At 40.3% G+C, this 26,656-nt stretch overlaps 1 protein-coding gene across 4 annotated transcripts in view; it reads left to right on the forward strand.

The window, feature by feature from the left end:
- Positions 1-25,671, forward strand: part of ARHGEF37 (Rho guanine nucleotide exchange factor 37) — a 49,166-nt gene extending 23,495 nt beyond the window's left edge. For all 4 annotated transcript variants that reach the window (XM_042450165.1, XM_042450164.1, XM_042450166.1 and 1 more), the window contains 10 exons: positions 292-439; positions 2,206-2,405; positions 4,608-4,738; positions 6,806-6,910; positions 10,981-11,091; positions 13,069-13,398; positions 15,981-16,109; positions 17,631-17,826; positions 19,394-19,566; positions 21,053-25,671. In XM_042450165.1, the coding sequence (XP_042306099.1) occupies positions 292-439; positions 2,206-2,405; positions 4,608-4,738; positions 6,806-6,910; positions 10,981-11,091; positions 13,069-13,398; positions 15,981-16,109; positions 17,631-17,826; positions 19,394-19,566; positions 21,053-21,289 (1,760 nt within the window). In that variant the 3' untranslated portion in view covers positions 21,290-25,671. The remainder of the gene's footprint in view (positions 1-291; positions 440-2,205; positions 2,406-4,607; positions 4,739-6,805; positions 6,911-10,980; positions 11,092-13,068; positions 13,399-15,980; positions 16,110-17,630; positions 17,827-19,393; positions 19,567-21,052) is intronic.
- Positions 25,672-26,656: the final 985 nt, after the last annotated feature.

The raw sequence follows: 26,656 nt of genomic DNA on the forward strand, positions 1-26,656 counted from the left end.
GACTTCAGCTGTCACTTGTAGAATTGCAGATCAGCAGCTTTAAGAAAGTAGCAAGGATCAACAAAGAGTGGCTGATAGTTAGCCAGTGCTGCCAAATACTAGTCACTAGCTATTTTTAATTAGTTTATTAATTAATGAGTCAATTCTTACTGCAGGTTTCTACATTTCTCATATATTTCACATAAACATGAATAATTGTAGAGATGTGAGGAATAATAGCTTCAGTGGCTACCTATCATGCAAATCTGACTGAATCTCTGATGTTACTGTCTTGTAACTTGGCTACTTCAGGCACCTTATTCCAAGAGTCCAAGGAGGAGATGGAGAATGTGTATAAGGTTTATTGTGCCAACTATGACCAAGCTCTACTACTGCTGGAGATATACAGGAAAGACCCAAGGCTGCAAAAAGAGATTGTGGATACCCTGACTTCCACAGTGTAAGTAGTTCCTTTGATGGTATCAGCGATGGTGTGATTCACACATCCAATGTATTAAAACCTCCTGAAGCTGAAACCTGTGCTGGACACTGTTTTGACATTGACACAATTGACTCAATTGAGCATTATTTGCAAGTTAAATGAGAGACTGAAACTGCTGTCCCTTACACCTATTGTAATGGTTTAAGAGAAATGGAAGACAAAGTAAATAATTTGTCAGCTAATGGAATTTCTGTATCGGGCACTAGAATACACAATTCATTTGGTCTCTGTGACCAAGAGCATACTTTACCCTAAAGATTTAATAACTACAGTCATGTTGTTGAGTGAGTTTTCTGTAATGTTTGTCTATGTGTCTGCAGTCCTAAATCCTTATATTTTCTCCTCTGTTACTTGGCCAAAGATTTTAGCAGACCACCACTGGCGATTAATCTAAATGTGAGAAGAAGTGAGCTAACCTGGATATAAAAATGTCTACTTTTCAGCCTGTTCTTCATGTCTATTTCTGGAGGTGTCTTTTTTAAAAAAGATTGTCAGTCTTGCCGTTTTACTTATGCTCCTGCAGGCACCTACTCCCAGGCTCTGTTACTTCTTCTCTCCCTGTTTGAGAGAAGAATCAGTCCCAGAATGAGTTTGTTAGCTAAACAAACATGACATTGTGTGTAATGAGGCAAGGACATCAGTCAGTGGCTGGAAGCATGTGTGCCCTTTGGGTCACTCCATCACTTCAGCTGGCTGAGACACTTCTCTGATTGACTGAGCATGGAAGTGACCATTTTCTTTTCCAAATAAGCAAAGACACACTCTCCAAATCAGACTGAGTAAATCTGCCAGTGTCCACACACATCACTGGAATATGGCATATACCGGTTAGTATCAACTGATGTCTAGCTTTGAATTTCCAGGAGTTTTGCTATTTAAAAATTTGAGTGTAAGTTGACTGTGCAAAGACTGGAATGTTTCACCTTCCTGCTGTAACTGATTACTGGTAGTTCCCAGTATCCACAATGCATTCTGTGCCTGCATACTCATCTTTGACAACTTCTAGAGTTGAATGGTCTTTTGGCTGCACACCCCCACCCACCCCTACCAGTATGCACATTCTAGACAACTGCAGCTCAAATCCCACTAGTTCTTATCCACCATAGTGGTACTGTGTATTAAAGATGAGTAAGACCACAGAGGGGAGGAGGGGGAGTTGTGTGAGTTGATAGATAACCACTTGGAGAACCACAGTTACAGCTACAGCAACCTTTTTTTTATGGCATTTATACCCCACTCTTCAGCCCTAAAGGCTCTCAGAGCGCCTTGCAATTATTATTTTTAATTAGACAGTTCCCTGCCCTCAAGCTTACGATCTAAAATACATGCCACAAAAGGAGAAGGGAATGGTGGTGGGAAAGGGGATGAGGTCCAGTGATTATTCTTTCCCTCTGAGGCCTGGACCAAGGCAGATGGACTGACTGGAGGGAGGGGAGGGCTCTTCTTCAGGCTAGCCCTGGTGGAGCTGGGCCTGCCTGTTCACTCCCTCACAGGCCAAAGGATGACAGCTATCATGGAGGGAGGACTCTCTCTCTTCAGGCTAGCCCTGGTGACCTTGTTTGTCTTGTTCATGGTCTCTGTGATTCATAGGATCTGTGATTCACAAAGAGGTACAACCCTTACTGCTCTAATAACAGAAACTCAGGGAGTCAGACCCTCAGCTGGAGGCAGGCCAGAATGTTCTGAAGCCCCATTAAAATTTTAATATGTGTTTTTTTGGACAGGCCTCACACTAGTGCTTCAGATCTGAGCTTCTTCCTGGTGATGCCAGTGCAACGGATCACAAAATACCCACTTCTGCTGCAGAAGATTTTGGAAAACACTCCAGACAATGATAGTGCCTATGGAGCCCTTCAGGCTGCAGCCTCTACTATGTCAGATGTCAATGCCAATATCAATGAGTACAAAAGGCAAAAGGAAGTAGGTGAGGGATGACTGTTTTCTTGTTCCTTCTCTTGCATAGCTGAACCTGCAGGAGGTCTGTATCATATGGCTGGTTTCAGTGCCATGGAGCTATTTTTTTCCACTTAAATCTTTGGCCCTCCAAATATTATGGTTACAAGTCCCATAATTAATCCCTAAAGATAGTCCATGCTGGTGGGGACTTGTGGGTGTTCAAGTTTGAAATATGTGGAAGATCAAATGTTTACCAAGGCCTAAATACCCCAAAGGTACCAGATTCTGTTAGATATTGGAAGTTAACCAGGGTCAGCCCTGGTCAGTAATTGGATGGGAGACTACCAAAGAATACTGGGTGCTGTAGGCTATATTTCAGAGGAAGGAACTGATAAAACCACCTCTGAGTATTCCTTGCTTAAGAAAACCCAATGAAATTCATGGGGTCACCATACGCATAAATTGGCAGGTACAATGAAGACACACACACACACACACACACACACACACACACACACACAATGCTTCACCATTCCTGCTTTGTGATATATGCTTGCTATCACTTGGCAGGACAGTGTAGTCTAGATTATGTGGGTTAATCTGAGGATAACTCAGCCTCAATGGCATGAAGAAAGTACCAACAAAGGAACCATAGAGATGAAAAAATAAACCTAACATCATTTTTTTCAGTAATTTTCTGAGCCAGTGCTTGTGACTTACAAATTTAACATGCTAAAATTCAAAAAAAGTTCTGGATCTTAACCATGGTCTACAGCATTATTTTCAGATAGGTGATTTCTCACAGATATGGAGGAAAGCCTTTGTTGCAAGGAGAAGATGCCTTTCAATGCATGGTTTTGTTTTTTGAGTTCTATTGCTGGCAAATCAATAGCTTGAACATGAGATTAAGTATAATTTGTCAGATGAAGAAATGAAGCGAATTTTGCAGCAGAAGGGATTGGAAAAGACTTGCTATCATAAGCAAGGTTGCATTTTATCTAGACTCTTATTAGTATTGACTTCTTCAGATAGACAGTTACTTATTATGTATTGTATTTATATTCTACGTTTCCTTGAATCCAAGGCAATTTGTGTGACTCTTCTCCTCTGTACTGTATCTGCATAATGATCCTGTGAGGCAGGAGAGGCTTAATTGGGACCCCAACCTGGGCTGCATCTGCATCTTCACTGGAAAAACAATGTAATTTGGTACCATTTTAACTGCCATAGTTCATTAGAATTCTGGGATTTGTAGTTCTGTGAGCTATTTACCCTTTTTGTCAGAGAGTTCTGATACCACAACAAACTACAAATTCCAAGATCCCATAGCATTGAGCCATGGGAGTTAAAGTTGTGTAAAACTGCATTATTTTTGCAGTACAGATGCAGTCCTTGATGTTGTTAGCTGCCTTTGAATCAACCTCAACTAATGGCAACCCTGTGAATGAATAGTCTCCAAGCTCCCCATCCTCTACCTCTCTATTCAGGTCCTGTAGGCTCAGGCCCACGAGTCTATCCATCTGGCATGTGGTCTTCCTCTCTTTCTACTGCCCTCTATCTTCCCCTGCATAAATTTCTAATTTTCTAATGAGTAATTTTTTCTCATAAAGGGGCCAAAGTACAACAGCCTCAATTTAGTAATCTTGGCTTCCAGGGAGAGTTCAGGCTTGATTAATTCTAGAACCCAATCATTTCCCAAAAAGACAAATAATTGGGTCCTAGACTAAATCAAACCTGAACTCTCCCTGGAAGCCAGCCCTGGATCCCACAAATCCCAGTCCAACAGTCCAGCCACTACACCAGGCAGGCTCTCAGTGTGACGTAATATCTATGGATCTCTAGCCAAAGCTTCAGAAGGAGTGCAATAGCTTGCTGAGAGTATATTTGCTTCCTCCTGAGAGGTGGCTTAACTAGCATTGTCTCAAACCTGGGAATAGCTTTTGTTATGTGTTTATTTAATTCATTTGTTTCCTGCCTTTCTCTCAACATCCAAGGTGACTTTACAACCAAGTTAAAACAAGTGGGAGCTGAAAATATGTTTAGAAACAGCTGGAGTACCAGAATGATTCAAAAGAAGGAATTTTTCTACCATAAGGCACTCTTTCTCTTTTTATCTGGGACAAGGCTCAGTGGTGCAATATCTGTACTGCCAGATACCTAGGACTTTCTTTCCAGCCTTGTATAATGTGTCCCCTCTTTCTTTCCATCTAATCCATGTGACTGGGAATAGCAAATAAATACAATAAACCTGGGTACCTGACTCTGCGGGACCGGCTTGCTCGTCTCAACCCACACTCCATTGCCAAGAAGACCACACGACTGAGCCGCCTCTTCATGCATGAGGCTGGAATTGTGTCTAAGGTGAATACTGCCATTTGCATCCCCATCTTGTTTCCTGGCTTCAGTTTAGTCCCACTCTCATTAAGTATGTGGAATGCCTGGTCGTGTCCTTGAGTGGTGGGACATGTGTGTGTGTGTGTGTGTAGGGCAAGCATACACAAATAGAGACTGACTTCTCTTGGTAATGAGAGTTCTTCAGGTGCCCACATTCCACCCATAGTTTCCATTCCATCACACTGAACTCACTGGTGACTTCAGGCTCCTTCATAAATAGCAATAAGCCATTACATTTTAGTCTCTCTGAGCACATGAGATCATTTTTGGGATCATGACATCTGCACTGAAGAGATTGTATAACAACACCTGCTTGTGACCTGACTGAGGGTGTTCCTGTCTTGTGTAATGAGTATGATAACACAAGTCATTTATGTTGTCCTCAAAGTATGCAAAGCATTTGCTTGTCCTCATCACACTGCCTGTTGTAAAATATCAGGCTTAACACCATTGCTGTTCTATGGATGCTGGAGTGTCTTGATTATGCTTAAGACTAGCCTTTATCAGGAACTGACCATAAGTAGCCTGATGCTACTGAGCTGAAGTACCAATCTTTTACTTTCACCAGCAGTTGCAGGGCAATGCAGCCTGGCCTATGTGACTTCTGAAGTGCAGGAATGGATTGAAATATCCTTGGTGGCAAAATAAAATAAATCCAGAAGCTGGGGGAAAATCCAGTGGGAATAGCATTTCCTAGCAAACCTAATTAATTCCTTTCACTATCATACCTTAGCTGTTCAGCTTGAAAAGTTACTTTTAAGATGATGTGATATAATCACATGCTGAAACCAGCTATAAGTGAGGTTCCAGAGCATCATCCTATTACCATTCAATTATGGATGAATTCAGAATATAGCCATTCTTTTTAAAAGTAACTTCCCAAGCTTTGTCTAAGGAGCATGGCTGGGAAACTTTACCAGTTAGGCATCATAGCACTTCAGAAGTACAGAGGAAGACTATTTTGAACAATTAATGCCACCCACGACCATAGGATATGCTTGGGAGTTTTACTTTACAGTGCTAGTAGAGTATCCCTTTGGAGAATGCTGACTCAGGGTATGCATGTAACATGAATGAAATTTAATTTCCTGGAAGCTTCTTGGAAGGTGACAGGCACACGTTTTGTGTACATCATCATCATCCTGGTGGCGCAGTGGTTAAATGCCTGTACTGCAGCCATTCACCAAGACCACAAGGTTGCGAGTTCAAGACCAGCAAAAGGGCCCAAGCTCGACTCAGGCTTGCATCCTTCCGAGGTCGCTAAAATGAGTACCCAGACTGTTGGGGGCTAATTAGCTTACTTGCTAATTAGCTTACTTGCTGTTCACTGCTATGATCTCTGGAATAGCGGTATATAAATAAAATAAATTATCATCATCATCATCATCAGTGCCTGTAACCTACAATATACATTTAAGGATATGATTCATGTTCACCTGCTAGGGTTAAGAAAATCTGTCAAGGTTGATATTACTTAGATTCTCATTTTCCATGGGTAAATTCATTGCGTCTTGGTTCTGCATCGGGGTGATTTATTTTTTTATTCTGCAGAAAAATTTATACACATTTTTCAAACTATGCAAATGCTTTCTGTGCATCTGTGTGAGCAGTTTTTCAAATTTATGTATTTCTCTAAGTCTTTATTAGATAAAGCATGCTTGTGCTTATTTTGTAAGCATACGATTTTTACATGCATTGTTTCAAGTCCATGCATTTTTTTGTGCACATTGTTTTTTGTGTACTGCTTCGCAAGTGTGGAGAAAGTATGGGTTTTTGACATCTAATTACTTTCCAGTTGACATTGAGGTTCAGGAATGAAAGGATATGATAAATTTGTGCTAAAATGCAAACCAAATGAAATCTCGCCTTCCCTCGTATGGACATCACTATCCACTACTATCTGCTGCTACCATGCAAGCCCTTTCAGTGCTTCATCTTTTTCCTGTCATCCTAGAGTTCAAGGCTAATACTTTACTACCCAGGGGCAAAATGATAGTGAAAACTATAATGTAACTTTCTTTTTCTGGTCTTCAGACAGAGGACAAGGAGTTTGATGAGTTGGAAGAAAAGTTCCAGTGGTTGGCATCAGCTGTCACTGATCTGAAGGAGAATGTAACATCTTTCCTTACCAATACAGAGGTAATCTTTCTTTCTCACATGTAGAAGCTAGATCATAAAAATGGCAAACCTAAGCAGGGATTTTGCACTGCTTTCTTCTCCGACAAAGTGTCTTAGATAATCATGACTGAAGTTGTGCCCACCATATCAAGGTTTTAAAAGTTGAGATAGATGCACTGGCTCATTAGATGAGATTTCCCCTAGATTTTACCAAGCCACACATCAAGTGAATGCACCAGTCCAAATAGATTTGTATAGCAGATCAGGGTGAACAAGTGTCTGGCACATTTCATTTGCAGTACTATGCAGTAGTTCCTTTTTGTCCTGGCTATAGTTTCATACATTTCAGACATACACTACAGATGCAGTGGCCCATTTGTAGCTCTCCAGATATTGTTGGGTTGAAATTCATCTTACCCCTTACTTGAGTCTACTCTGGCTAGGCTGAAAGGACTTGCATCCAAGAACATCTGTTATCCCCAGTATGGCAATTAAGTTTACAACCTACCTCTCAAAACACCCCTTCCCTTAGTATCAATGGGTACTCAGGATTCTGAGAAATAGTGACACTTTTGATGAGAGGAGAAAATAACAAGAGTGCTCCACCACTCTTCTCTTTCTCCTAAGCTCTAGCAAACAGAGACATCCTCCATCAATACAAGCTTTAGAAAGAAAATGTGACCAAACTATGCCACAGCATCTCCACTACACCTTCATATTGGGCTTTGTACTGACAAGTATATCTAATTGCTGTGATATTCTTTTTGAGCAAAACCATTGGAAAGGAGTAAAAAGCTAATGAGATTAGAGAAAACAGAGAGTATCCGCTAAGCTGTTTACAATATTCTGCATGAACTGGAATCTCCTACCCTTGAGATTTGGCAAGATGAACATGCTCCAGCAGATCATTACCTCAGGGAAATCCTGTCAAGATGTGAATAAACTTCTGGGACAATATAACACATGAGAAGAAATGACCTGGCCTACAAATGCATTGATAGGTAGACTAGCAACAGTATTTTCATTTCTGTTGGCCATTCCCTTTCATCCACCTGTATATGTCTTTCCTTTACCACAGTCAAAGAGCAAAAATACAATGTGCAAACAACAGATCCAGCAGGAGTGATCTCCATCCTCCTGAGAGAGTCTGCCATGATGAAGGAAGGAAAGAAGGAAGAGAGAGAGAGAGAGAGAGAGAGGTGGTGGGGGGGAAGAGATTCATTCATTCATTCCCTTGACTCTGGTTCTTACAAGCTCATTTTACTTGTCACCCTAAGATAAAGACTAAAGCTATACTGAATTGAGAAAGGTCATTTCTTAGCCAACCATAATGTTTTTGTATCCTATCTTTATTTGAACCTATTTTCTGTTCAGAACTTATTCTGTGCAATATTTGCACATGGATGTACAGAAGATAAACAGCATTTTCTGTTTGTATTTCTATGTAATGGTACTATTTTATGTGTGGAAAAAGCTGTTTCCTGCACAGAAAATGCTGTTTTCTATGTAAATCAATCATGTGTGAATTTTGCTCAGAATAAGTCCTCAACTAGAGCATTTTTTGTGCAGAAAATGCAGTTTTTTTTGTTTTGCTTTTGCACAAAACAACTATTGGTGATTTTTGCACAGAATAAGTCCTTCACTGTGAAGATTCTCATAAGGATTCAGGATTCATCTTAACAGTATTTCTTGACACCTGACAATTTTTTGGTTATTTTCAAATATTTCTTCTATCCCTTATCCAGGCCACATAGCATTTTATAGTAGTTGATAGCTGAATATCTACAAGAGGGGCAAGCAACTGGGCTGGGACAGGAGCTATTTTTTTCCACCCTGCAGCTGCCCAGAGGACCCCATCAACATGTTTTGGTGTGCCCAAGTGATGCGATATTCCTTACAGCTACTGTTTTAGCTGATTTGGGGTGTTTTTTCTCCCCCCCCCCCCATGTTTTGGTGAGGTTTAGAGGGCTTTGAAGGGTTACAGGAAGCAAAACATTGTGGCTTAGGCACATTTTGGCTAGTTTTGCCCTCCCCAAATGTCCAAAAAATCAGTCCAATAAGGGGCTTTTGGATTGTTGAGGGGCCACACTGAGGAGGGTCACACTTTACCCACCCCTGATCTACAGGCTGGAAAATATTTCTATAGAGTAGTCAAAAACTTCCTTCATGACGTAATTTTATCTGAAATGGTAGTGTTAAAGATGTATTGAAGAAAAGGCAACGATTGAGTGTACTTTGTTAAAACTAGAAAGTTGCAGAGTGCTACTCAATGTAGCTATATTTTGAAATACTAGGCAATTCCCCCCCCCAAAATGGATTCCTTCCAAAAAATAAATAAAGAAAAGGATGTCTCACAACTCCTTCCCCCGAAAAAGGTGCTATGTTTAAAGGCACCCAAAGGCTTAAGGGTTTTTTTTATGCTATCTTTTTAGTGAGAGAAGTGAGAGGAAGGAAATGATTCTATGCATGTCAGAGATAAGCTTCACTGAATTAAATCAAAAGTCAGCAACTTGCAACTTGTGGCCCTACAGATATTGTTGGATTGCACTTCCCATCAGTCTGAGTTGACATAGCCAGTGATAAGGGATGCTGAGAGCTGCAGTTCCACAGCATCTGGCAGATGCTGATAGAACTAATTCTATCAGTTATTGAAACTTACTCTTGAGAAAAGGAGTAGAAGAAAGTCTGGTGGAATCAAGCAAGCACAAACAGAAGAGGGAACTTCACAAAGCACTGTCTCCTGGAATTTTTGGGGGGCCAAAATAATTTTTTGTCTCAGGGTTTTATATATATACCCCCCCCCTCCCCCCTCCCACTGAATACTACTTTAGAATGAGGCTTCAGACCAGTATCTAAAAATGCAGTTGCCACTTGCTGAGCACTGGTGGTACATTTTTTGTGCAATCTTAGGCGGGGTACAGACCGCCGCTTTGCAGCGGTCTGGCGCCGCCGCCAGAAGGTCCGCGGGGGAGCCGGAGCCTTCAAACGGCCCGACTCCCGCGCGGACCGAAAAAAGAAGCTCCAAAATGGAGCTTCTTTTTGCGTCGCGTTTGCGACGTAGCGAGGCGCCAGGGGCGCGCTCGCTACGTCAGCAGCGGCGCGACGCGTCTGGATGCTGTGCGTCCAATACGCAAAGATGGCGGCGCCCATGTAGAAAGGGCGCCGCCATCTTTTACGTATTGACTACGTATTAGGGTTAGGGGGTGCGGAAGCACCGCCCCTTCCTAACCCTAATACGTATTCAATACGTATTTTTTGGCGGTTTGTAACCCGCCACTGTCTGATTCACTGATTCTGTAAGTAGGTTATGTTTTTTTTGGGGGGGGGCAGTCTAAAAACAGAAATAGAGAGGAAATTTGACTGTGTTTTTAGCCTGGCAGTTGGCGAAAGTGTTAATGAATGATCATAGCCCATTGCTTCCCAAATTCTCTAGATTTGGGCTTAGCAATAGAATCCAGGAGGTTTTCAAGTGTTAGACAATCAGGCTGGCAACAATGAGTGATTGAAGATGACAATTTGTTAGAAGGACAGAAAAAGTAACTTCTGACCTGGAGACTGAGCCACCTACATGCACTGTATTATGAAGGAAATACAAATACATTCTCCCTGTAGGAATCACTGACATAACTCCCAGCTTCTCTTTCAATGTCAGTTATTAGTTGTTCTATCCAATAAGCTGCCCTATGTTTTAGAGAGGCAGAATGCCAAGTAGTAAATTAATTAAAATTTGATTTCCCACTCTCTTTTCCTTCCCTTCTTTTCCTCCCACTGATTTCCTCCTCCTTTGCCTGATTTAAATGGTATGCTTTAACTAGGGACCTGCTTTAATGGTTTTAACGAGCAACATGGATTATATCAATAATGAATAATGATGTTTCATTTGTGAGCCTGGTGCTTCATTTACTTAACACTGTTTCATATTTAGTGACATTAGTTGGTCCTTATCAAGTTGTTGCCCAACTGTGGATTTTTTATTTGGGGTGTGTGTGTTCTTCTGAGTACCCACATGAATCTGATCCAACTCTTGCCAATGGGTATGTTCCAAACAGAGTCATTTTTAATGTCTTCAGGTCCAGTTCTTTCTCCCTTAGGTGTTCCTCAGTTCTAAACCACATGAAAATGAACTGGAAATAGGAGCAGAGACTACCCAGCTATATTGTCACCTTGCAGGAAAACTCCACACCACTGTCTTCCCTGAGTTTGTAAGTACTCTTTTATTTCTGGTTTTCCCCCTGGTAAGAGAGGTACAGTGTTGAAAAAGTGCAAGCAATTCCCTTGCCTCCTACCTTCCTCAGAACCTTTGTATCTGCAAGTAGCTTATTGGTTGGTGCTTGTTTCCCAGTGAGAACCTGCTACACTATGAGATCTACTTGAATGTGCAAGCATGAAGGCTCTGGTTTGATTGCATCAATTCTCTTTTTGCAGTACTGTAAAACAAGGAGAGGCAACTTCCCAAAGGCTACACCAAAATGGTCTCTCCTCAAACCACTGTTCATGCTATTTCCATCATCTGCACCAACAATTTTGACAGCAGTGGACATGGTGCATTGATGTTCCCCATATGACATGGATGGTACATGCTGCTGCACATCCCTGCTGCAAAATATTCCTACAAGTTGAGTCTTCCTTATTCAGAAATATGAAATCCGAAATATTCCAAAAATCCTAAATTGTCCACATGGGTTGCTGAGATAATGACACCTTTGCTTTCTGGTGGTTTAGTGTACACAAACTTTGTTTCATGCACAGAATTATTAAAAAATATTGTGTATGACTGATGCAGAAAAAACATGGGGTCCAATTTACTGGAAGGAGAACTGGCAGGGACTGGTAATATAGTGTCTTGTTATGATATGGGGAATAGACATATTTAAATTAACTGTAAACTCAAGATAAGTTGTATTTAGCTTCTACAAATTTATCTTTTGAATATTATTTTTTCTTCTTTTCCACTTGGAAAGTCTAAAACAGTTAACATTCAGATCAACACAAAATTATCTGTGATAAAAATTAAAAATTATTGTTGTCAGGTTGACTTTATATAATACTCAAGATTGAAAATAATAGACTATAAAGTTAAGAGTCAAAAGGAAGGAAAGTAATAATGATTAACGGAGAACAACACTTCATAAGATTAAGTCAGTTATCAAATCATTATTGTGTAAATATGACTATTAGCTTTTTTAATATAAGTATTTGTATATTATGAATGTTATAAATAAAATATGGAAAAAATATTGTGTATAAAATTACCTTCCGCCTACGTGTATACAGTCCACTCTCCTTATTGGCGGACTTGTCATCTGTGGATTTAACCAGCTGTGGATAGCAAGCCCCTATTTTTGTTAAATAGCAGCGCATATATGTGACCATGGTAATAATAATAATAATAATTTGTTTTATTTATATACCGCTATTCCAAAGATCATAGCGGTGAACAGCAAGTAAGCTAATGAGCAAGTAAGCTAATTTGCCCCCAACAGTCTGGGTACTCATTTTAGCGACCTCGGAAGGATGCAAGCCTGAGTCGAGCTTGGGCCCTTTTGCTGGTCTTGAACTCGCAACCTTGTGGTTTCGAGTGAATGGCTGCAGTACAGGCATTTACCCACTGCGCCACCAGGGTGCAGGCATGATAGCAGGTGCAGGCATGCTGCACCACATTAAAATGAATGGGACTTGAGCATGTGTGGATTTTTGTATCCGCAAGGAGGTCTGGAATGGATCCCCTGTGAATACAGAGGTTCAACTGTATATGAAACATAAATGAATGTCATGTCTAGACTTGGGTCCCATCTCCAAGGTATCTCATTATGTATATGCAAATATTCCAAAATTCATAAAACTCCCAAATACCAAATACTTCTGGTCCCAATCATTTCAGATAAGAGAGACTCAACCTGGATAGAATATTGTAGGGACTGGGTTCCTTCAGGCTGGGTTGTTCTGCTGCCTAATGAACAGAAGCTGATACATTACTGCAGATAATCTTAAGAAGTTCCTTGTTCTTTTTAAGCAGAAGCTCTTCACATCTAGTTTCTCCATAATTTTGAGCAACACAAGAAGGGATGTGATACTGCTGAGCTTGAGCTTCAGCTTCCAAGAACTCTGCTCTGCTATTGACTTGATAAGGTGGAGGAAACCACATTTTCAAAAATGTCTTTGTCTTTACTCCCTGACAGCAGAAACGTCTGGATTACCTTGTGTACCATCCACTCTGCAACTTGGCAGAGACCCTGAAGGGTCCTCAGAAACTGATCAGGAAGCGTTTGGACAAGCAACTGGACTATGAGGAGCTGGAGGAAAAGCGGAATGAAACAGGCAGTGTAACATATGAAGAGGAAGCTGCCATGAATACCTATCTTGCCATCAATTCCTTGCTTGTTTCTGAGCTCCCTGTTTTCACTCGCGTGGCCCTGCAGTGGTTGGGACGTATTCTGGTTTCTTTTGTGGCCATCCAGAAAGACCTGGCTAAACAGGTTTTCCGGGAGACAGAAGAAGCCATTGTCCAGGTAAAGAACTAGAATGGATGAGGAGGATTGTATGATGGTATAGTTGTATGGCCATTGTTTTTGGAGCCCACAATTACCCATACCCATTGTCTTTTGGAAGACAAAGCCAGTGTGGAGGAAAAGGCTAGCATATTTATTCAATTTTAGGTTACACCTCTTAGTCACACCCCAGCACATCCAAGAAATCCAGGTTTGGGATTGCTGTGATATGTTGAAGACTGTCAGGAAAACAGCAAATACTACCCCTGTCCCTTTTCACCCTAAAAAAAAAAAGGCATATGAGAAAGGAATCAGATTTCACGAGTTGTAATACCTACACTTTTCCCCCTTCCAGTGGTTAGTTGCAGACCTCATGAGGGTTTGATGTGTTCCTGGGCAAAGAATTCACTGATCTTCTCTGCCTCATACAGTGACTTGTACTCTGCTATTGTATAGTAAACAGCTAGAACTGTTCTTCTGATTCTGTCTGTGAGGTGCTATAGGCCTTTTCTTTGGATAGTTGTTTCTCCTCAATCTAATCAAAGACACATTTCAATACATTTAAAATTTTGCCTGAACATTGAGGAATCTATCTGGAACAGCATTGTTCAAAAACTTGTAAGAGCTCCCCAAATGTTGAATCCCTCTCTCACCCTCATTCAGTTTCAGATCCTTGTGCAAGCCTTTCATCACACTCACAATTTGTTTATTGCTCATTATTTACCAGGCCAGAATCTATAATTTCTCCCTGTTTCTGTTTCCATTTGGTTATGGCAAGCAATCTACCTCCTATGCTCACAAAGCTATAGATGCATGCACATTGTTTTTTGTTTATTAATGAAATAACTTGTTTGCTTTTGCATTGTGTAAGGTGATTCTTGTTGTTGTTAACTGTCTTCCAGTCAACCTCAACTCATAGTGACCCTGTGAATGAGACATCTCCAAGACTCCCTATCCTCTACCGTTCTGCTCAGGTCCTGTAAGTTCAGGCCTGTGACCTCCCTGATAGAGTCTAGCCATCTAGCATGCAGTCTCCATTTCTCTACTATCTTCTACCTTTCCTAGCATTATTGTCTTTTCTAGTGAGTCATGCCTTCTCATGATGTGGCCAAAGTATGGCAGCTTCAGTCTTGTCATCTTTGCTTCCAGGAAGAGGTCAGATGATCTGCTCTACAACTCATTTGTTGGTCTTTTTGGCCATCCACAATATCCTCAGCGTTCTTTTCCAGCAAAACATCTCAAATGAATTTATTTTCTTTCTGTCTGCTTTATTCACTGTGAGCTCTCACATCCATATATGGTGATGTGGAATACAATGGTTTGGATGATTCTGACTTTAGTGCTCACTTGTATATCTTTACTCCTCTTTCTTCTGAGTCTAAACCTGCTCATTGTATGATGTTTTCTGTGTACAAGCTGAACAAAAAGGTTGATAGAATGCAGCCTTGTTTGACTGCTTTGACAATTGGGAAGCACTCTGCTTCTCCATATTCTGTTCTAACTGTAGACTCTTGTCATAAGTACAGATTTCTCGTCATGATAATCAAATGTAGTGGCACTGTCTTACAGCAATAATATTAACCCCAACAGGTGCTCTTTCTATAAACCTGAAATTCACAAAGCCACTAAAAGCTACAGGTGATGTACGCTGTGTAATATGTACATCTTCAGAGATGTGAAATTCTGTCACCCCTCCCCCCAAAAAAAACAACCATCCATGGAAAATATAGGCACTATCAGATTTCTTAGAAGTTATTTATTCTGTACGGCCCACCACTCAAGAAAGCTCTGCTCTGGGCCTAAAAACCTCTTACTGCTTTAATAAATACATTCATACCTCCATATTTGCAGATTTGATTATTCACAGATTTAATTAATATGTTTTCTCTAGAAATATTTAGGTCCTCCAGTGCAACTCTATGGTCAACTTTAACTAAAATTTGCACAGAAAGACCTAGAGATTCCTAGAGAGAATACTCTACTAGGCATTTGTAGCTCCTCCAGTGCAGTTCTATGGTCAGTGTACTGTATGTCGGACGTTGACCAGAGTTGCACTGAAAGACCTAGAGATTCCTAGAGAGGTGTCCTCTCAGGCAAAAACATGGTGTTTTTGTTATTTGTTGTTTTTCCATATTCACAGGGGTCTTGTGCTCCTAATCCTAGCAAATATGGAGGGACAAGTGTAAACATACTAGCACTGGAAAAGGTTAATTTTGAGGGACTTAGCCTCCAAGAATTCCCCAGCCAGCATAACTTAAGGGATAGGAAAAGTTAAACTTGCAAGCTTTATGTGGACCCACAAAGGCCATTTTTGCAAACCATACCCTCCAATTATTTGTTTAAAAATAATTAAGCTTATTTTAAATGTCTACTTCTATATCCTCTGTGGAGCATGTTTTAGGTTAGAGGGAATTTTTATATTTCAAAACTGGAAGTAATCTGGAGTATGCAAGGGACATTTTAATTAAAATAAAATCTTTATTTTTTTTAAAAAAAGTTAATTATGAACATCTAATATTTATCTTCTGCTATTGTTTTCAACAATATTCTCTCTCTGGTTTCCAAAAGGACTCTATTTAATTGTCTATGGTTCCTCTTTGCAGTTACCACACAGGCATCTTCCTGCAGATGAGTTTTGGAAGATGGTGAAGGAAACATTAAGCCAAGCTGAAGGTCAACTCTACACCTTCCACAAGAAATTTGAGACTGTTACACCAAGCCCTGTTGTGCAGGTATGATGCTATGGGGTAAAACTGAAGCAGCCTTTCCTAGCATGGCAGATGTGTTTGTAGAACAACTTCTATCACTCCAGCCAGCATAATCATTGTCTGGGGAAGATAGGAATTGTTGTGCAGCACATCTGGAGAACACCAAGTTGGGGACAGTTAAGCTCCTTAACATTACCACAACTGGCTTACCACCAGTATTCCCAGTGGCATGCCAGCTGGTTGAAACATTAATATTTGTCATGGGCCATGGATTGAGGGAAGTAATAATGCCACTCCATTCTGCTTTGGTCAGACTTAACCTGGAATACTGTGTCCAGTTCTGAGCATCACAATTCAAGGATATTGACTAGCTGGAACATGCCCAGAGGAGTGTGACAAAAATGGTGAAAGGTCTGTAAACTATGTTTTATGAGGAGTAGCTTAGGGAGATGGGTATATTTAGCCTAGAGAGGAAAAGGTTAAGAGGTGACCTGCTAGCAGTATTTGAAAGGATGTCATATTGAGGATGAAGTAAGCTTGTTCTCTGCTGCTGCAGAGATCAAGACACAGAGCAGTGGATTCAAACTACAAGAAAAGAGATTCCACCTAAACATTAGGAAGAACTTCCTAAGAGCTGTTTGACAGTGGAACACTCTGCCTTGGAGAGTGGTAGGGTTTCCTTCTTTGGAGGTTTTTAAACAGAAGCTGGATGGCCATCTGTCAGCACAGGGAAATGATGGGGGAGAGAATGCAAGAGGTGTTTTGGCCCCTCCAAAATCCTTCTACTCTCCTATCAGCTCCTTGGGCATCCTAAGGAGAGGATGGGGAGGAGAAGGCAAGAGGTGTCTTGGCCCTCCGAGACCCTTTGCCTCCCCAATCCTCTCCTTGGGCTAATCAGGGAGAGGATTTGGGAGGGGAAGGATCTGGGTGGGCAGCAAGGCACTTCCTGCCTTCACCTCCTAATCTCTCCCTGGGCTTTCCAAGGAGAAATTGGGCAGGGAAAGGGAGGAGGAATGCCTGCATTAGCAGCCTTGACCCTGCGAATAATCAAAACCATGAGTCTGAAGACTGCGAATATGGAGGGCTTACTGTATAACTCTAAGACAAAATGAAAGAGCGAGAAAAGCAAAGAATACTTTTTTGTTGTGCAGTGTCTCAGAATTAAAAAGAAACCCACTTGATGATAGGAATAAAATTTTGCAGTTGGTGCTGGGAATTGCCAGAAAATAGTCTGGGACAATGGAAACATTATTTGGCTATTTTAAAAAACCCTGAGAATTACAGCGACAAATAATACAAATTTCCTACATATTTGTCTCATTTAGAGAAGCCCATTGTTTGTTTCCCTCACAAAGATACCTCCTGTCTCTGTACTTTCCTGAATGTTAAAGTTCAGAATCTCTACAGCTTGCAAGATTTTATTCTAGGATAAAGAATGCTGCTGTACACTGTTTACCCTTACTCCTCCTCCAGTCTACTCACTTAGTAGCACGGTTTTCAGGAGAAGGATGCTTCTGACCCACTTCTCTTTCTGCTCTTCAACAGTCTCTTAATACCACAGAGGAGAGGAAGGTCGTTTTGCTTATGAACAAACATGGCTCAGACAAGCTATACCAGGTGACAAGCAACATCAACGGCAGCAAAGACATGGACTTGACACTGCAAAGGGGGCAGATTGTGGCACTGTTACATGACAAGGACACTAAGGGCAACCCTAATCGATGGCTGGTGGACACTGGAGGTACTGTGAAGGTTACTATATAACCATCAACCTTTTATTTGATTGGCTTCAGGTAGATATTTAGGACAAGAACTAGGGGACTTATCACAGAATGTTGACATGGCATGCATGCACAAAATGTGTTCATCCAAGTACAGTATGCATGGTTATCTAACATGGCATTAAAATATGGTTACCATACATCTTCCTTTCCCTAGACATATCCTTTTTTCAGAGCTAAAATTTGTACAGTAAGGGTATTCAGAGTGAGAGTTGTCATAATCATTTGTGGTTTGAAGTAATCAATAAATGTGTCTTCTTTTTTGTTTTTTAAATATGGTAGCTCTAAAGAATCAACACTAGTGCTAAGTAAAATATGCCAACAAATATGGAAAACAAAATAGTGGCCAACAGACTGGAAATGATCAATATTCATTCCCATTCACAAAAAAGGAGATACAAAAGATTGCCGCAACTATCAGACTGTAGCATTAATTTCCCACACAAGCAAAATTATGCTCAAAAATTCTGCAATAGAAACTACCATCACATATGGAGAGAGAAATCCCAAAGGTGCAAGCAGGGTTCAGGAAAGGAAGAGGCTCTAGGAACCATATTGCCAACATATGATGGTTAATGGAGCACACTAAGGAATTCCTGAAGAAAATCAGCATGTGTTTTATAGACTATAGCAAAAACTGCATAGATAAAAAAGCAATGGGTTTCTCTCAAAGGCCTCGGAATGCACTACGTTTGATAATCTTGATGAGAAATCTGTACTGAAGGCAAAAGGATACTGTTAGATCAGAATATGGAGAAACATAATGTTTCCCAATTGGCAAGGGGGTCAGGTAAGGCTGCATTTTATCACTCTACTTGTTCAGCTTGTATGCAGGAAATACAAGAGCAGGTTTAGACTTACAAAAAAGAGGAGTGAAGATAGGAGGAAAAAACAGTAACAACCTAAGATATACAGATGACACCATACTACTGTACTAGTGAAAAACATCACAGATTTGGAATGATTACTGAGGAATGTCAAAGAGTGCAAAAGCAGGCTTACTGCTGAACATAAAGAAAACAAAAATAATGACCATGGAGATTGTAATAGTTAAAGACTTCCTATATGTTGGATCAAGCGTTGATCAGAATGAAGACTGCAGTCAAGAAATCAGAAGACTAGGAATGAGAAGGGCAGCAATGAAAGAACTAGACAAGATCTTAAAGAGTGGAATTGGAAAATATTTTGTCTGATTCTAGTTCAACTTTCACTAATGACTAACTACAGCTAAAGCAAATATGAATTTCATAAAGCTTTTCATGGTTATGAAAGATGGATCGCTGTCAATTCCTTGTAGTCATGATGGATATACATCTTCCTTCCAGTATCAAATCAGGAGACCTCCATATACTAGCTGCTGGGTAGCAACAGTGCTGCTGCCACCAAGCCTTTAATTTTGTCCACCAAAGTTCTCCTGGAAATGGCATATTATTCATAGCACTCTCATCTTCTTAATGTGAAGCAGATTAGCCATTGAAATAGCTTTCCTTGAGTTATGTGGTCATGTTTGTTTCATGTATCATGCAGGCCCACGAGGCTATGTCCCCCCTGGAAAACTGCAACGATATCATGTAGTCCCAAATCCAAAGCCCAGATCACAGGTGATGACTGACAGTGATGGTGCTGAGAAGTTACATCATTTGTACAACTTGCCTCCAACTCCTAGTCCGTCAGAAAATTTTAATACTCCAGCTTTACGTGTGAGTAGAAAAGAACCCCTTCAGCAATGAATGTTATTTTCTTTATTTTTTGCGGTACACGGTGGAACAGATACATGCAGTCAATTTATGGTTGGGAGTGGAACATGATGATATTTCATTTGTTGTGCTGCAGCTTAGTATTTCAGCAGGGTCATTTCAACATGCAAACATGTGCATTCCTCCTAAGTGAATGTCTGGACATTTTATAAAAAGGATGATCTTGTCAAGTAAGGTCTAACCATTGGCAGCATAATTTTGTAACAGCCAGTTACATTGCCATAGTACTGAGCCATGTTCTACTGCAGAGAAAGAAATGTTGGGTAGATGTGAGAGGACGTCAAGTATAGGTAAGCAAAGGGCAAATTCACAATGGAAACTAAAGCAGAGTGATGTCAAGTGACTAACAGTATGGAAATACCTTTATTCTCAAATGCAAAGAACTCCCTAATGTTGTTGAACTCCCTTAAGGTTGTTAATGTTTGCAACTCAAATGCCTGTGTTGGATACATTCTCATATTTTCATCATCCACACAAATAGTGCCTCCATCTGAAATTATGCACAAAGGAAGTAATAGCCCCCCCTATATTCTTCATTGGTCAGGCCTCTTCTGGAGTACTGTGTTCAGTTCGGGATGCTTCATTTTAAGAAGTATATAAACAAGTTGGAGCAGGTTCAGAGAAGGTTAACAATGGTGACAAAGAGTATGGAGAACAAAACATACAAGAGAAGACTGAAGGAGCTGAGAATGTTCCACTTGGTGAAAAGAAAATTGAAGGGTGGCATGATTGTCTTGTTTAAATACTTCAAGGGCTGTCAAGGAGAGGAGGGGACAGGCCTGTTCTCTGCTGCTCCAGAGAATAAGACCTGGTCTAATAGTCTGAAATTACAGGACAGTAAATTACGACTGAACATGAGAAGGATTTTCTTGTTAGTAACAGATGTTCAGCAATGAAATCAATTGCTTAGAGAGGTGGTGGAGTCTCCTGTGGATATTTTCCAAAAGAGGCTGGACACCTACCTGCTGGGGATGCTTCATTTGGAGATCCTGCACTGAGACACTTGCTGTCCTCAGATACTGTATTCAGCAACCAGTCTACCTGAATGGAGGAGAAACCATTTGCTTTCTTGGCAAAGATAACAAAATATAATAATAACAATAACAATAAACTGTTTATTTATATACCGCTTTTCCTTGAGATCAAAGCGGTTCACATCAGGTAAAATTGTGACAAACGTCATAATACAGTATAAAAACAGTTAAAACATTCAATTACAATCATAAATATTCAATAAAATTATCTAAAATAAGAAATTAAATAGTCAAAATTATAGGCTATCAAGTATCTTAATCTAATTGGGGAATATTTCTCTAAAAAGAGTCGAGAGGGTATCATGGGTTACCGCAGGTTGAGTCACCATTCCTGTTTCTTTTCATTGAGCTGAACTATAATTGCATCTCTCTCTCTCTCTCTCTCCTTTCCTTAGATAATAGCTGCATACACATTTACTGCCCGGAGCAGTCATGAAGTCACCTTGCAGGCAGGGCAGCCGGTGACTGTGCTGGAACCACATGATAAGAAGGGGAGCAAAGAGTGGAGCCTGGTGGAGGTGAATGGACAGAGGGGCTATGTGCCTTCCAGCTTCCTGGTGGCAGTGCCTGCTGCCCTAGAAGCACCTGGGTGGAGTTCAACTGTGTGGCCCTTTCCAGCTCAGCAGACATAACTGGGAAGGAATGCTTGCTTCCAGACATCAATTGACGTTTTCATGTTTTTGACTCTATTTCTCTTGTGGGATTTTCCTTGTCACACAGTGAAGAAAGAAGTGTGGGGTCAGAGGACCTGTAGATTGGCTCGAGTCTGTGTGGACTCATCAGAGTGTGTACTTTTTGCAAGAATATGAAGGACTATGAGCATGGAGCCACTCACAGGTGGTGGTGTCTGATTTTAATTCTGTTTTTTCTTCACCTAGTGCCATTGGTTAGATTCTTCCCCTAGTTGATTGGAAAAGGATCTAATACAGGATTAGACTCGAGAATCTCTGCACCATTGGCATTTGATGAGTGGAGATTCAGAAACTAAAGGTCCTTGTGAAACATGTCTAGTGAAATACAGGGACAGCAGGTTGGTAATTCATTCTAGAAGCTCCCACTCAGTCAGCAAGAGTAGGCTACTGTCACAAAGAAATCCAAAGTCACTGGTCAGTAAAAAGCCCATTCTCTTTTCCTTTGGCTCTATGTTAGCCAGAGAAAGCAGTTCAGTGTTCAGCCCTGATGGGTATGGTCCACATCTCCAGTTGCTAAATCTATCCATCATCTCTGCTGATGCACCAGATTTAATAAGATAGATAAGATTCCTGCAGTATTTGCTACCTCTAATTAAGAATGGTAATGTATTTAATATATATCCATACTTTGATATACAAAGTGACACCTAATCCAAATAACAAAACTGGGGATGCTCCTTATAGCTTTATCTTTCAATGGTAATTAGTTGACTATCTCTAGGTAAGAAGATGAGACTACAAAATATTACAGGTTGAGTATCCCTTATCTGGAATTCCATAATCCAAATTACTGCAAAATCCAAAATTGTCCACATGGATGGCTGAGGTACTTCTGAAGGCCAAGGAAAAATAAGACAATGAGGTTTAATGATTAGAGTGCTGGATTGCAATTTGCACAATAAAACTTATTGAGTAACCTTGGCTCAGTCATATTCTCTGAGTTTGACCCAATATGCAGGATAGTTGTGAGGATAAAGTGGGGTAGAAAAGTACTATGCATGCCAAAGAAGGCCAGATGTGAAAGATACTTCTCTTTGGAAGGATTTTAGAAAGTTCAGCAATGCTATCCAAGTTATGCCGGCTGAAAATCCTAATTTTGACATGACTATTAAACATACTGAAGTATGTTTGTTGGGTGGCTGCTTATAGAGGCACCCTGAGTTCTATAAAAGAGCTCTATTGAAAGATGTAAATGGAATTAAGGAGTTTATCACATTCAAGAATAAACTGTTTTATCACTGCTGTTTTCAATCCTAATTCAGGATGCAGCCGGGTATTATCATGTGGAAAATTCCCCCGAAGCCACTGCTCAGCTGGATTCCACCTAAAACCCAGCTAGAAGCTGTGCTCGGCTGGCCAATTTACAAAGTCAGGAGCTTCCTGACTTTGCAAATTCTCCAGCTGAGTGTGGATTTTAGCTGGGTTTTAGGCAGGATGTAGCCAGTTGGTGGCATTTTCCATGTGGTAATACCCAGATGCATCTCGAATTAGGATTGAAAACGCCAGCAGTAAATCAGTTTATTCCTGAATGCGATAAACTCCTTAAAATAGAAAGCAACAGAGAAGCTTCTCTGAATTGCTGTTTTACACCTAAGAACCAATGCAAAAAAGACTATTCTAAAAATACTGAGAAGACTAGCAGTTGATATCCAGTACAAACTGGAAACTCTAAGGCTCTTAGGCCTTACTGTTGATACCTAGTACAAAGAGGAAAACCTAGACATTGATACTTAGTACAAACAAGAAAACCCAGATACTGTATTGATACCCAGTACAAACAGGAAAATGTAAGGGCTTTAGGCCTTAGACATTGATACCCAGTATGTTAATATCCAGTACAAACAAGCTTTGTAATGGACTTTATATCCAGTACAAACTGGAAAACCTAGATGTTGACACCCAGTACAAGCAGGAAAATCTAAAGCTCTTAGGTCTCTTGGGGCTCTTTGGTAGCACAGCTCACCCAGACCTTAGGCAAGTGATTCCCTTGTCTGTGACACTCCTGGTCTGATGCTTAGAAACAGTCTTGCCCCCTGAACCTGCTAATAGGCTGGCTCCTCCATACTTTCCACAGTCCTGTGGCATAATTCAGGTGGAGTCTTTCCAATCTGCTGGCCTGGTACTCAGTGTGGTTTTGGCCTTGCAGTCTTAGAATGAAGATAACCATAGCTTTGATATCACCAGGCTCCTCATTTATGCTTAACAGCAGGTGCATTTTCTCAGTACAGTACTACCAGTCAAAATAAGATGTTTATTCTTTGCATGGACACCCACATACCTACGATAATCTCAGGATAGTTATGGCATACAGATATACCTCAGTGAACAAAGCAGATGTGTTCATTTGCTACCAGAGGTAAAATTGACATTGAAAGACTAGGGATAGGTTCCAACCCTACTAAAAGAACAAAGAAGAAGACAAACTTTTTATTCAGAACTAAACAATATGCACAGGTGAAGTGAAACAGCCAGGTCTGGTTAAGAATTGCAAGAGTGTGTGGGGTGGGGCAGGGTGACCATTTTGAACCCTCTACTTGAAGCCCCCCCCCCAAAATGCATCCAGGGAGGACTTTGTCTTTTACCAGCTTCAACTTTATGATTTTTGTTTTGATGACCAAACTTATAGATATACCCATTTAATTTAATTTATATAATTATTATTATGATTATTATATAATTATTTAACAAGCTGGGGAGGCAGGCTTATGTGGCCTCCTCTTTACTCTCTGTTTTCTTGTTCACACATGATCAGTGAGGGATTCTGGAGGCAGCTGACCTTTCCTTTGCCTGTGGTCATCAGGCACAAGTGGCTTTAATAAGACAGCAGAATCGTAGCCAAGATGACCAATCTGAGGTTGTCATACTTTGGCCACATCATGAGATGAATTCAATCATGGAGGTCACAGCCATGAAACTACAAGATCTGAGCAGAGCAGTGGAGGACAGAGGTCTTGGAGATGTCTCAACCACAGGGTCGCCATGTCAGCATCGACATGAGGGCAATTATCAACAACAAATAGTAGTATCCCATTCTTTCCTGGCTCAAGCTTTGTGTGTTGCCTTGTTCATTGCAGACATGCTACTGCAACCTGGCACCAACAGTTTGTGTTTCTCCAGCCCTCCTTCACCACTCTCCCAATGCTGGTGCTACTAAAAAAAACCTTCAAACTAGACACAAGGAAGAAAATGGAGGGTGGGGGAAGTAAAAAGCCTTTGTGAAAGAACATTCTTTGTTAAGTAATGAAGTACATCTGTATAAAAAATCAGCTCTTCATTGAGCATGAAAGAGCAAGATCATGCAAAACATTTAGATGTATTAGTGCTCTTCTATGTGCTTGACAATAGAGCTTATATTGTTTAAAAATTTAGCAGGAGCTCTTCAGGTGTAGCTCCTGAAAAATGCATGGCTTGGTTCTTTGATGCGCAATGTTTTATGCAAGCTGGAGGCCAAAAGAACTGGATAACATTATGTTGTAACTGACCCTTAAGAGAAGAGCTTCCCATTGCATAGAAAGCCTCTCTGCTTTGAGAAAGGTAGGAGGATGGTGGGGGCAAGGGCAGATCTTGTGCTCTTCAAGGCTTTCTTGTTTTGTTTTGTTTTTAAAATTATGACTGGAATATAGTTGCTACTTTGTGTTTGTGTGAAGCTTATCAGTAATAAGTCATCAAAATGTGGTCACAATGCTAAAATTAATAAATTGGACAAGCTTGATTGTGTGCATTGAGCCTGAAATGCTTGACCTTCTCCCCCATGTGCCCAAGAAAGGGCACTTCATATGGCACAGTGTGCGTGGGTGCTGATGTGACTATGAAACTGCAATATTCATTTGATACCAGGAACCAAGGAGTAACCAGCTGTAATTCTTGTTATGACTATGTCCCATAAATAGAGTACAATTGGTACTTCATATCTATGGATTCCTTATCCACAGATTAAACCATCCATGGCTTGAAAATATTTTAAAATGTATATAAATTCCAAAAAGCAAGCCTAGATTTTGCTATTTTATGTAATGGAAACCATTTCACTACAACACATTATTTAGTGGGATTTGAGCATCCGTGGAATTTGGTGTCCACAGCAGATCCTGGAACGAAACCCCAGTGGATGTCCAGTGGTATTTCCCTCTTCTGTTTCAGACTCAAGTATTATTATTATTTATCATTGTTGTTTTGCAGTGCACTAATATTGTGAGGAATAAACAATATTGATCCTCTATTTCGTGATGGTTTTGTCATTGTTGAAATGTGAACTTATGTGAACCCATGCCTTCAAAGCTGTGGCTGGTCATCAATAAAGTCTTCTCCCTGTCTGCATTATACCTTATGTGTTGGCACATTCATGGCTTCACCACCAGATGGCTCCTTTACTTCATCTGTCTCTTGTAAATACCTGCCAGTATTAGAACTAAAGACTAATCTTAAGCTTTAAGATTTACAGGGTGAGCAAGAAAGAACAAAAAATATGGTTGCTTGTTTTTAATGTCTCCAAGGACATTTGGAGGCTTTGATTACAATTTGACAGACTTCCACTTATTTCCAGTGAATAACCTGTCAGAGCTTGAAAGTAACTTGCAACAAATAAAAAGTTACATATACCTAGATCCTTTCTTCTAAACATAAAGGTATGACGTTACATTATGACTGTAACTTAACAGAAGATAAAATTTAAATGGTAAGATTTTGGCAGTTGTTGGGTTTTGTTTTGTTGTTATTGTTTTACTTGTAAATACATCGATGCTATATAAACAAACAACATCAACAGTAATAAATTATTCTTTTTTATAGTGTAGCTGTACTGTTTGTTAATTTAATTGTCGCAGGATTATAACCTCAGTAAATTGATAGAGGAGGAATATCACCTGGTTCAGGAGTTGTTTTGCAGTATACAGTACTTTGTGCTGCTGCATTTGGATGGGCTTTTAATTTAACTAAAAGTAATTATTATACCTACTTTTGAGAAATGGTAAATTAAATTATTTTAAATGCAATGGCAACTATTTCTGTGAAATTAGAACTGTAACTATAACTACAGTCAGCCCTCCATATCCACAGAATTTTTATCCACAGATTCAAGCATCTGCATCTTGAAAATATCTTTAAAATATATACATTCCAAAAAACAAACCTTGATTTTGCTATTTTATAAAGGATACCATTTTACTATGCCATTGTATTTAATGGGACTTGAGCATCCACAAATTTTGATATCCATGAAGGGGTCTTGGAACCAATCCCCTGCGGATACCAAGAGCCCACTGTAATTACTTAAAAATTAACTTTCTCAGTTCTGTCATCTGTCCCTAT

Source organism: Sceloporus undulatus, chromosome 2, assembly GCF_019175285.1.
Source record: "Sceloporus undulatus isolate JIND9_A2432 ecotype Alabama chromosome 2, SceUnd_v1.1, whole genome shotgun sequence".
Taxonomy (NCBI): domain Eukaryota; kingdom Metazoa; phylum Chordata; class Lepidosauria; order Squamata; family Phrynosomatidae; genus Sceloporus; species Sceloporus undulatus.